General features: G+C 39.7%; 1 protein-coding gene across 6 annotated transcripts in view; it reads left to right on the top strand.

Moving 5' to 3' along the window:
* Positions 1–1208: 1208 nt before the first annotated feature.
* Positions 1209–12303, top strand: part of EMSY (EMSY transcriptional repressor, BRCA2 interacting) — an 82108-nt gene continuing 71013 nt past the window's right edge. For 4 of the 6 annotated variants that reach the window (XM_082659719.1, XM_082659717.1, XM_082659720.1 and 1 more), the window contains exons 1-5: positions 1209–1314; positions 3027–3135; positions 8374–8473; positions 9959–10033; positions 11370–11411. In XM_082659719.1, coding sequence (XP_082515845.1) covers positions 3066–3135; positions 8374–8473; positions 9959–10033; positions 11370–11411 — 287 coding nt within the window. In that variant the 5' untranslated portion in view covers positions 1209–1314; positions 3027–3065. The remainder of the gene's footprint in view (positions 1315–3026; positions 3136–8373; positions 8474–9958; positions 10034–11369; positions 11412–12303) is intronic. The other 2 variants (XM_082659718.1, XM_082659716.1) reach the window with 1 other exon arrangement.

The following is a 12303-nucleotide window of genomic DNA, read 5'->3' as shown; positions in this document are numbered from 1 at the left end:
CTCAGAGAGGATTTTTAGCTAATGGGCAAATAGTACACAAATGCCGTTATTTATTTTTTCTTCCTAACCTAACCTACAATGGAGATTCAAGAACATGAACAATCTCACACGTTTGTATAGTGGTCCAAAATTTACAAATAACTTTTCTCTACTTTGTGTATCACAACATCCCTATAGGGTAATATTAACCTAACATTTTATAAGAAAACTTTGTTAATATCATAAAGCACATTAAAAACTCCTTTCCATTTGAGTATTTTTACCATATCCAATGTCTCCCAAAGTACAAAATTTAAAAGGGAGAGCAATCACAAAACTTGATTGGATCTTCAACAGTAGCAGTTACTGGCTTCGATCTTATGGCCGCGATTATTTGTATATTGGGCCCCTTTTCTCATCCGTAAAACAGGGGCAACAATACCCTCTTCACACAACTGTTTTGTGATTAAACACGAACAAAGGCTGAAGGGTGAACCTACCACGTCGCAGGGCCTCAAACACACCCCTTCTCCTTCTTGCCTTTGACAGATATAGCACTATCATTCCTACTTCACACGCGGAGAAACCCAAAGTCGAGAACGCTCGGGTTCCTCTTCTCTACTTGCAACTCCGCAACCCCCAGATCGGGTACGCGCAACTGCGACGTCCACTGTCTCAGGTGTCGTAGCGTGTATTCTCTCTCCTCGAGCTGCGTCTGACGGGGCTGGAGGCCGCTGACAATTGCTCCCAAGACTCTTGAGGAATCCGATCCTAATCCTCAACGGCGCTTCAGCGACTAACGTGCTTTCCCACCGTCCCTCACCCCGCCCCGCAGAATAAAGGTCGCGGGGAACCTTCAGCTCCAGCTACCAACGCCATCTTGACCACTACGTGTGACGCCGCACGTAGCGGAGAGCGCAGCCCATTGGCTGGGAGGCTGCAGGCGGAGGCGAGGCGCGCGAAGCCGGAGAGGAAGGTGTGGAGGACAAGCCAAGGAAACTACAATCCCAGCCTTCCTTGCGCGTGCACACCAAGAGCGAAAGAGGAGGGAGTTTGGGTTCGGACCACAACTCCCAGCACCCCTCGCGATGTCTCTCCTTTCCTTTCAAAACGTGCAGGAAAAGAGGGACAGAAGAATGGAGGCCTTCTGGTGTCCGTTCTCCGAAAGGCGGGAAAGGCGAACTACACCTCCCGACTGGCAGCGCGCGGCTGCGCCTGCGCCTTGATACCTGTCGCCATCTTGCCCCTTCTGAGGCACAGCAAACAAACCCAATTCCTGGTGTCCCCTAGTCTTGGCGGAGGAGCCTTTTAGATGAGCCCAGAAAGGCCGGGCAGGTGGGTGATTCTTAGACAGGGTGCTGGGAAGAACTGGCAGGATAGCCAGTCTGGAAGAGCGCCGGGCCAAGCATTCGGAGCCCGGCTTGGGGCGCCCAACCCCATCCTCCGTTGTCTCCTAACGGGATCGTGGGGCTCCCGAGGTGGGCTGAGGGGGACTCTGGCAGGCCTGGTACTGAGATTGCTGGGGTCCAGCTCTGGGGGCCTCCCAGTGAGTCTCGGTCGTCTGCCTGGCTGACCGAGCGTCTACTCTTTCTCTCCGTTGTCCTCTCCGCTGAGGAGGGAGAGAATCGCTGATGCCTGCCGGAGCCCCTGACTCCGGCTACTGTTCTTGAGAGGGCTTGGGTCGTGAGCTTGACATTGGGGTGAGCGCTGAGCGGCACCGGTGAGGAGGGTGGGCGGGCTGCTCTTGTTGTGGTGCTGCGAGAGAGTGCGTGTTTGGGGAGGGGGCGGGGCGGGCTTGCCTCCTTGACACTTGAGTGGGGGAAGGATTAGACAGGATTCCGGTTCTCGGAGCGGGCTCCGGCAACCTCTGCCCAGGTTTCCAGTGCGATGCGGCCCCGCAATGGGGTCCGCCGGCGGGGACGCGTCGGGATGCTGTGACGTGGTGCTTGATTCCGGCTGCCGCCGGCCGCCTCCAAGATCCTGTCGGGAGGCGGGGACTGGCTTGTGGAGGGAGCGGATTCCTTTGGCTCTGCCCCTTCTTCCTCCCCACCCCTTTTCTTTATGTCATTCTGCCGGCTGGGGCGCGCACTCCAGTTCTCCTTGCTCTGGGTTGGTTCTTAGATGAGAGGACTATGGGAAGTAGGGGGAGGGGGCTCAACTTCAGGCGTGGAGTTGGACTTAGCAGTCCCAGCTCTTGGAACGGGAGATAGCAGTTATTACGGGTCGATGCCTGACTCCTAGACGAGACACTGAGCTCGCTTATTCATACGTTCACTCGCTCGTTCATTCATTCATTCATATTACTTGCTCTTCTCAGTCATTCATCTGTTTATTTAACAGATATTTACAGCGGATCTGCTGTGTGCTAAGCAGGTATAGTGCAAGGGCCCAGCGCTGTTGTCTTTTTCTCTAGACCAGGGAATTCCCAGTACCAAGTTCCTGACATCTAAACTTTTGGTAAATGTTTTTTTGAGGACTGCTGGGTGTAAATTCATGTTTCATTGTTAAGACTCGAGGAGAAAGTACTATATTAAGTTCCATTAACCCACTTAACGTCCTAGGAACTTTACGTATTTTATTTCATGTAGCTCATAATGAGAAAGCCGGCAGAAGTCAAGTGACTTGCCCAAGGTTACACAGGTAGTGGCATCTATTTATGAAATAATGTGTCAGCCACTAGGATAAGAACTTCACATACACTGTTATTTAATCCTCATAACAAACTGATTCATAAAATCTCTGTTTCACAGATGTGTAAAGTTTATGTTCAGATAGGCCAATCTACCCAGGATCACACAGCCAGTAAGTTGAAAGATTGAATTAGAACCTATATGTGTCCAACGCCTATGCTCTTTCCACTATGATAGGCTGGAATAGTAAGCTCGCATATGGTTAAATTCTTCATTTGTCAGAAGTTGGAAAGCATGGAGATGAAATAGGATTGTGAGATATTCTTACTGGTTTTGCTTCTTAGCGTGTGGATCTCCACGTGAGTGGGCTTTTGAATGTACTTTTGTAATTTGAGTTTTTGGTTTTTGTTTTGGTAGGGAAGACAAGCTCTTTGGGGCTACCAAAAAGAAGCAACAATGCCTGTTGTGTGGCCAACGCTTTTGGATCTCAGCAGGGATGAATGCAAAAGGATTCTTCGAAAATTGGGTATGATTTTCATTTTTGATGTTTCATGCCTCCCTGTGATCCTTTTCCCTTTCTGTTTGGGTCATGGCTGTTTGCATGGATATCCTATTTCATGATGGTTAGAAATTCTTTAGAGGTATAGTTCTTGTCTTACTCTGTTATTTCTCTACTGCTTTGTATAGTGCTTTGTACACAGTAGATGCATGAATCATATTAATAATAATAGCAGCTAAAAGTTCTTCAGGGCTACTGGGCTATTCTGAGTCCTTTACATTCAGCACCTCATTTAATCCTCATTCAAACCAAAAAGATAGGTATGTTTCTTCTTTTGTCCCCGTTTTACAGATGACAGACCTGAAGCTTAGAACCCGAAGTAATGCTGATAGTAAGTCATGGGGTCAGAATTTCAACCCAGGGAATAGGATTCCAGTCTCATGTTAACATACTTTTAACCTTCATGAATGTATGTGTGAATTACATACTGTTTCTGAATTCTAAGTCAATGTAAGCTATGCTGACTTTAACAAATTATATTTTACTTTCAGTAATAAAACACCATTTACGCCTGTAATGAATTATTTAGTGCTTCTTTTCCTTTAGAGCAGCCTTTCTCAACTAGCATTTAGGGAGAGAATTAAGCCCTAATACTAAGTTATCCATTGTATGTAATGAACTAACTTTTTTCATGCATCTAGAATGGTATGTATTATCCTTGGGAAAATTGAGAAGAAAAGAGTTATTCAAATCATTTTCTTTATTCTGTGGTTTACATGAGTATCCTTGGTTGAGAAATGCAGCCTTAGACTGTAAGGTCCAAGAAGGAACCTTTTTGTCTTATTTACCACTGTAGTCTCAGGCCAGCACATAGTAGGGACTCAGTAAATGAAAAAGTAATTTGAAAAAGAATATTAGATGTTTTGGCAGTGGATAGAAATTATTTAGATATCTCTGACTTTGAAAGGGAAAGTGTGGACCTTGAATTCAGATAGACCTGGGGTCTTGGTCCTGTTACTAATGACCGACATGATCCAAGGACAAGTTGTTTAATCTCCCTAAATTTATTGACACTTTTGTAAATGAAGGACAATAATATCTGCCTCATAAGTTTAAGTGGATTAAGTGTATATAAAAAGGGCCTATCACAGTGCCTGACATATGAGTATATAGCGTTTTAAAGCAGTTGCTTTCAGACATTTATTTATTTGCAGGTGAATCTTTTCTTCAAAGGAAATCTTTGTTGGGAATTCCTATGCATAAATCTGAATCATAGCAAATATGGCCCTGCCTGCTAATAACCTTTGCCCTTTTATTTCCCCTTAGGCCACTATGAGGATTTCTATATTTTAAACTACTTCTTAGCATTGTATTTTGGCACCTCTAGAGAGGTTTTTTGTTTTGTTTTGGGGTGGGTTGTTTTTTTTGGGGGTCAATTATTCTTTTTTTTTTTTAACCTTATATCCAAACTTTTAGTAATTCGAGGGTGATTTTCTACACACTTATATGCAATTGCTCTAACTTGCTAGCTACCAGTTATAAAGTTGGATTTTTATTTATTTCATAGCTGAAATAATTGCAGATCACAACTGAAGTTGATTGCATTAGAGTTTCTGGGCTTTTGGGACCTTGAATCAGGAGATTATGTTTGAATATAAAAATTGTAACCTTTAAGTCTAAATTTATCCTTAATTTTAGTCAGAGTTGTGTGGGTAATATTGCTGAAGAGCTGCTTCTATACAAAAGAAAACAGCCTTCCTAGAGGGTAACATCATCATCTTTTGGGAGGTGAGCCTTGAGAGTGATTTGCGGAAAGACTTCCTCCCCACCCGTTGGCTCATTATCATAACAGTGAAACCTTTGAATAGCTTTCAAACATTAGCTCTAGGTCCGAAGTTTAGAGAAGGTACTGCATTTAAAAATTAGCTTAAAATATTTTAAGAATTAGCTTTAAGGGGCTTCCCTGGCGGTGCAGTGGTTGAGAGTCCTCCTGCCGATGCAGGGGACATGGGTTTGTGCCCCGGTCCGGGAAGATCCCACATGCCGTGGAGCGGCTGGGCCCGTGAGCCATGGCCGCTGAGCCTGTGCGTCCGGAGCCTGTGCTCCGCAACGGGAGAGGCCACAACGGTGAGAGGCCCGCGTACCGCAAAAAAAAAAAAAAAAAAAGAATTCATTTTAAAACAATTCTTTTTAAAAATGTTATAAATTATTTTAACATCAGATGCTAAACATTACATTTTACTTAAGTGTAGAGAAATTGGGATAGAGAATTTCTTTATGACACACTGAACATACCAGTAATAGATAAATGCTTCCTTCCTTCTATCCTGCCTCTCCCCTGCCCTATTTTTTTATGACCACTCCTGAACTGTAACTCTTACATGAGGCTTTATGAACTGTAGTATAATTGAATGGCTGGTTTTTTTAAATGGAACGGGTTGAGGGCTTTATAAAAATAGTTTGGCAAATCTTTTGTTTTCTGTGTTTTTTCGTGTGTTATTTTGTTATACTTATGCGTCATTAGAGTTAACACTGTAATAGAATGGTACCAAAAATAATACCAGAAATTCAACTGAGTTTGATATTTGTCAGAATCTTAGGATTCTCATCAAATGAAATCCACAAATGTGAATGAGGTTGGGAAGCTAGTAAAAGTTCTTTACAATGAGTGAGTTTCTCATTGAATGAAGGGAGGAGGTATGCATTGGATTGTGTAGCTATGAGAACTGTGTTCTGAGTTACAGTTTTGTGTGAGGTTGCCACCTCTTTTGTGCATGACTTTTTAGTTGGACTTGGAATGAGACTTGAGATGTCAAGAATCTTTGTCTTTCTTTAGTTAATTTCACTTTTTTTGAAATATTGTGAAATAGTGAAATTTTGATCATCATAAATTCCACAGGCCAAAAGTGAAGATTTTCCTCAAACCACTTCCTCTCTCTGACCTCTCCATTTCTTTTTATGGTATTGCCATTCTACTAAATATCTTGGAAACTGAAAAACCTGATTCTTTTCCTTCTGCCATTCCTTCCACATTTAATCAGTCACTGAGTTCTATCAAAAACTTTTTAGACTGGAAATGGTGGCTTTTCTTAGTCTGGCCCCAAACAGTTTTTCCATTTTTATCCTTGTTGGATTTTAATCACCTTGAGGATAAGGACTTTGTTTTGTTCATATAAAGATTCTCCATGGTACCTCGTAGTAGTAGTGTTCAATTAGTAGTTTGGTTTGAATTAGCAACTAACCAAGTATGGACATATTTTTACTTTCCCTAGTGTAAAACTCTCAAAATAGTCACTATTACTGGAAGTTTAATGTCTCTGTGAAACATTATATGCTCTTTTACTCCCTCTGTTCCTTTTGCACATTTGCATTTCCCCCACTGCCTGCCTAGAGCACAGTTCTCTTTCTGATTAAAGCTTATGCTTCCAGACTAGACGATGTGTTTTTCTTCTGTGCCTTTACCACTGTATTAGAATTGTCTGATGACTTGTTTCACTGTAGCTTTATTCTAGAGTTAACTTCTTAAGGGCAGGATTTAGCATACTATCTGGTATATATAATAGGACTCAATACTGATTTGTTGAATAAAATATTCCATAAATGGGGCATAAACATTTAGATATAGTGGTTTCTTAGTTATCCCCAGTGTCTTTCTGAACTCTACTTTAGGTCCTAATAAAAGCTGAAATATGTGTTTCCTGGAACAAAGTATTTCCTTCACTACTCCAGAGAAGCAGAGTTTGGCCTTCCAGAGAGACCACATGAACCATCTACGTAATATCCAGCCTAGATTGAACATGCAGGATGTTTACACATGGGATAATTCAGTTGGACCAGACATTTCTATTTAAGCTCACTCTTCTATATAAAGTCTTTTCTTTTGATAGAACTGTGAATAATATGAACTGAATGAGGCTGCTGTTTTATTGTTGGTGTAGTACCTTGGATGCAGGTATGCATGCCTTAATTATTTGGCTAATATTCAGTATCTGTTGTATGTAAGGCGTTGGCAAATACGGTAGCAACTTGAATTGAGTAAGAAGATAACTGTAGTCTGGACACTTATTTCCCATCATTTTGTTTTGCTCAGGTATACTTGTCTCATAGTGTTAATGGTTTGAAACAACTATTTTATTATTTCTCATGATTCTATGGGTTACTTGTCTTGCCTGAGCTCTCTCATGTGGCTCTATTCAGCTGGTAGCTTAGCTGGTTAATTGGGCTCAGCTGAGGTGGCTGGGCCTCTCTCTCCATGTGACCTTTCATCCTGGGCTTCTTCATAGCTTGGTGATCTCAAGCTTACAAGAGAGCAAGGTCCTGTGTCCACGGTTGCTATTTGCCTCATGTATGCTGATGTTCCATTGGCCAAATCAAGTCACATGCCAAGCCCAGAGTCAGTGTGGGAGGGACTATTGGAAGGTGGTACACGAGGAAGTACACTGAGAGGCAGGCATGGTTCATTGGGAGCCATTGAGGGCTTTTTGGTTTTATATTTTAACCACTACTAGGGACTGACAGTTTCATTAAATAACAGTTGTTGCTGTGGAAAGTTAGTGAAATGAAACTGTCTGGCATTAGGGTTCAGTGTATTATGTCCTGATTGCTGTAAGAGCAATTCATGTGTGCTAATCTGCCTTAGTCATTTTGCTGGTGGTTTTTATAGATGCAGAGGATCATAGAAATGGAAGGTACCTTCAAAGTGTCTTCTAGATAAAGAAACTGAGGATCAGAGATGAGAAAGGACTTGTCCAAAGTCACACAACTAGTGTCAGTGCTGGAGCCAGAATCTGGTCATTTGACTCTTGATCCAGTAGTTTTTCACTTGCACACTATTCACAGATAGAATATAGGTCAAATTCTTAGGCAAGCCTAAGGAATTATTTCAAAGTTTGGCCAGTAAAGGTACCTATCAATAATGCTAAAAACTTCTCTCATCAGCCTTATTATATCACTTGGAACCTGTTCCCAGGTGTTGGTAGCATCTGAGTTGAATGTTCTTCAGGATGATGCATAAGACGAAATATTTACCATTAGATTTTTCTACCTAAACTTTTTATATACATGACTTCTGTGAGGCAGTAAAAAAGAAAATAAGATTATAAAAGCCACATTTTAACCTATGGTTTTAGATAAAATTTTTGAGAGGACATTAATGAAATATTTGCATATTGATTTTTAGGTTTCCTGCCCTGAAGTTTCACTCTATGTAGCCATAGTACTTAAATATTGATGGCCTATCTTGATAAAATAATTTTCTTCTTCTAGAATTGGAGGCATATGCTGGAGTTATCAGTGCACTTCGGGCACAGGGAGATCTCACCAAGGAAAAGAAAGATCTTCTTGGAGAACTCTCAAAAGTTCTTAGGTAAATTATCATAAAAGTTTGTGAGAGATGAGTCTAGAAATTTCATTTTGAGGTGTTTCAATACTTTTCACTCTTAAGGTGAAGACAGAGGTGTCAAGTTGTTGGTCTTTAGAGATCCCATCCCAGTTGTGTGCTTTGTTACAGAAAATTTTGTAATTTACCATTTATTATGTAATCTAATCAGAAAAGGTTTAAGGCAGGTTATCTTAGGTTTGGGCCGCTTGGAAAAGGGAGGTATTTTTGACCTGGGTGAAGGAAAGAAGAGCTGGCAGCGACTGGATAGGAAGATCTAGAGTGGCCCAGTGGCATTTGTTAGGGGGTAGAAGGAGACACTAGGAAGTTGTTGTCTTAATTTATAGAAATGGGTGGTGATTAATAGTCATAGCCTTAGGGATAGTTTATCCCTTCAGCTTCCCACTAGAGTTAAAAAAATTCATTAAAAAAATTCTGGTGAAAGGGATTCTTTGATACTTTGCCTTGATCCATTCTTAACATCTTACATCAGTAAATTCAGTTCTGTTTTAACTGAAGTTTCCTTTCTACATTTAAGACCATTTTGTCCTATTCTTTTTTTAAGTGAAAATAGGGAAGAGATTTTTTTCCTGCATTTAATTAACATTAAAATAGGGATGTTATTAAGCCAAATCATCAGTCTTATTGCCTCCATACTTAACAATTTATATTTTTTGTTTGTTGTTTACATTGCCTCGTAAATTTCTGCTTTCCAGCCCCTTAAATATTTTAGTCCGTGATATAGATTTAACTTAGCAATAAAGATTACACTTTTAAGGGTGCTATTCATTTTATTGAGTATTTATGAATGGAATGGGTATAGCCTTTTTTCAGTTGTTTAGATTTAACTTTACATGTATTTAATCAGGATCAACATAAGTACATTTTTACTATAGTGGTAACATGATACAATGTAGAAGACACACAGCTCAAGTGTTGAGTAATAAAGGAGTAATATCCTAGTGTCAAGTTTCATAGCATATATCTACAGGAAACATTATCTTGCCACTTTCATTTCTTTATTATATTCACTAAACATAAAATTATAGACTCTTAAGCTTTAGAAAGGACTTTAGAAGACTTTCTTCCAAGTGCCAAAATCCTCTTCTCAGTAACCATGTTAGGGGTCATTCAGTGGCTTTTTACATTTAGATAACAGGAACCTCTGCTAATCTTGAACATGGTCTGATATTTCTGAGTTTTGGATGTAATGACTTGATATCAAGCTGAATTTGTCTTCCTGTGATTTCTAATTTGTAACTAATTCTCTCTGCAATTACACAGAATCATTCTGAATCCTTTTCTATGACTTTAATTAAAGCATTTGAAGATATATATTAGGCCCCTATCTATATCTTTTTACAAATCAATTTTGCCCCCCCCACAAGCAAAATGTTGACTTAAACATTAATAAAAGTATAGAAAAGAGCTGCCTGCTTGGCAGAGTTCTATAATGGCTATTTTTTTTCATAGCATCTCAACAGAGCGCCACCGTGCTGAAGTTCGGAGAGCAGTAAACGATGAACGGTTAACAACAATTGCACATAAGTAAGCCATTAGTCATACCACCCCTGATTTTTCATGACGTAGTATACCGTAGTTTTGAAAGTCTTCCTATTGTGTAGCAGATTCCTGAGTCTTTTATCTTGATAGTAATATCTCTGTACTCAGGGATCCTGACCATAGCTGTGTTAACTATTTATTCAATTGGTTATGTTTTTGCATTTGGTTAGGCAAGCTTTAAGTACTCAGGTCAAATCCTGTTGCAGTGTAATCTCTGTATAACTAAAGGCCTCCACAGTTTAGCAGATGATTCCTTTACTCGAAGCAAAGTTCAAGAAGAAAGTAGTGTGCTCCCCAAATTTGACAGCCCCTTAGAGTTACTTTGTAATAGTATTTGATATGTATATTGCTTTATAAATAGGCATTATAAATTTTTTAACTGACTAATATTTCATGTATTTTGAGATTCAGCAAAAAGATTGTAAAATATATGTTCTGCTTTTAAGAAATATGACTACAGTATACCTTAATTTACTTTGAAAAGCCAAAAAAATAAAATTGTAAAGGATTCTTATCAAACTGTTTTCAGATCATTATAACTATTTGATAGATGGGGTGGAGGGTGGTGGAAGACACAGACTGAGCATTAACAGTATGTATGGAGACAGTGCCTCCTGAAAAACAGAAAAGAACAGAAATTATCCTTTAAATGTTAATGCAAGATGGTAGGAACATTTTATAAAATAAGGTATGTTATAGAATATTCATCTGTTTTTTATTTTTATGTTTTAATGTGAAATAAAACTAAAGGAAAAAATTCAGTACATTTCCATAATGTAATAAATAATGCTTTTAACCCAATTGGCAGTATCGTATTGACCCTGAAGATCCATTAGCTTCATGTGGTGCTTTAATGTTACTGATTTTACTTGACTGATAAAATGGGGTGCTACCTTTTTAACTGTGTAGTTTGAAGGTTAAGCTGTTTGAATTTGGAGATTTTTCAGTGGTTGGTATGTATGCACTGTAGAAATTTGAAAATTTTCCTCTAGCATCATTAAGTATTTACTTGTTAGGCCAACATGGCTAAAACATTCACATATTGTGTTCCTTCTTTAAATGCTCTAAACTTTTAAATTGGGATACTCTAAAAATAGTAACTGAGCCTAGATTCTAATTTGAGAACTTGTAATAGGAAACTTATGTGCTAGGTAATAAAGAAGTAGATAATAGTTTGCATTCAGAGGCACTTAGAGACAAAATTAGTACCTTAAAAGCATTGGAACAGTATTGTGGGGCAGTTAGTTGTAAGTTGATGCATCAGTTTCATACTTAAAGATAACACTTATTTAGTCTCCTTTTCCTTTTTTCCCCTTTAAAGAATGAATTTATCCTTATATTTGGGTGAAAGACCAAGTTACAGGTATGCAAATAGGTTATTATTATTTCAGGCTTTTTCTTGTATTTATTTCAAAATTGAAGCTCTCAATTATTCAGGGGCACATATTCCATTTATGAATTAACTGTGCCCCTTGCTTTTACTTCTCTTCCCCTCCTCCCCTTCCTTCCTAATACTGCCCACCCTTTAGCTATTTTGCTGCTTGAAAGTACCTCTAGTCAGAGGGTGGGAAGGGAGAGGAGGTGAAAATTTTAATTACTCATTTTACTACTTGTTAGTTGTCCTGGGAGAAGTTTGATGGAAGAACTTACAAGTATTTGCCAAAGTATTTTTGGATAATATGTTAGTTTCTTTGATCTGTTTGACCTCTCCCTTTCCCTCCTCTCTCTGTTAGCATGGATAATTGAGAGTTGGCTTCTATCTACCTGTTTCCTCTTTTTTTCTCTCCTTTCTGATTTCTTTAACACATAAATTTAATTTTTTGAAAACCGTTTACTTCAGTGTATAATTTTAAGCTACTTAGGTCTTTCTATACTCCTGTTTTAATATTTTATATTGTGGTTTTAGTTCGACCAGACGTCGTATTTACTTGTTGAGCCCAAGGGTCAATGAGTGGGGAATGGTGAGGAAGACATAGATCCCTCATTCTGTCCATCTCCTCTGCCCTCTTTCCCTCAGAAGTAGTAACAGAACCTAGTTCTAAAGATTATCTATAGGAGGGCTTCAAACTCTGAGCCTGAAAAAAGTAACTTGAGCCAAGGAGGAATGCATCTGAACTGACTGCATTCCCTTTCTCCTCTCCCTTCCCTCCCCCACTCAAAACAGCAGCTTAGGCCAGAAGGAATGTGGTTGAAAGGTAAAGAGAAAGCCAAGAAGGTTGAGCACAAAGGAGATGGAAACAAAAGGAGTGGAGTGT

Source organism: Grampus griseus (assembly GCF_964374135.1).
Source record: "Grampus griseus genome assembly, chromosome: 8".
In the NCBI taxonomy this organism is placed as follows: Eukaryota; Metazoa; Chordata; class Mammalia; order Artiodactyla; family Delphinidae; genus Grampus; species Grampus griseus.
The sequence above is the reverse complement of the archived record's forward strand: the minus strand, read 5'-3'. Positions and strand labels throughout refer to the sequence as shown.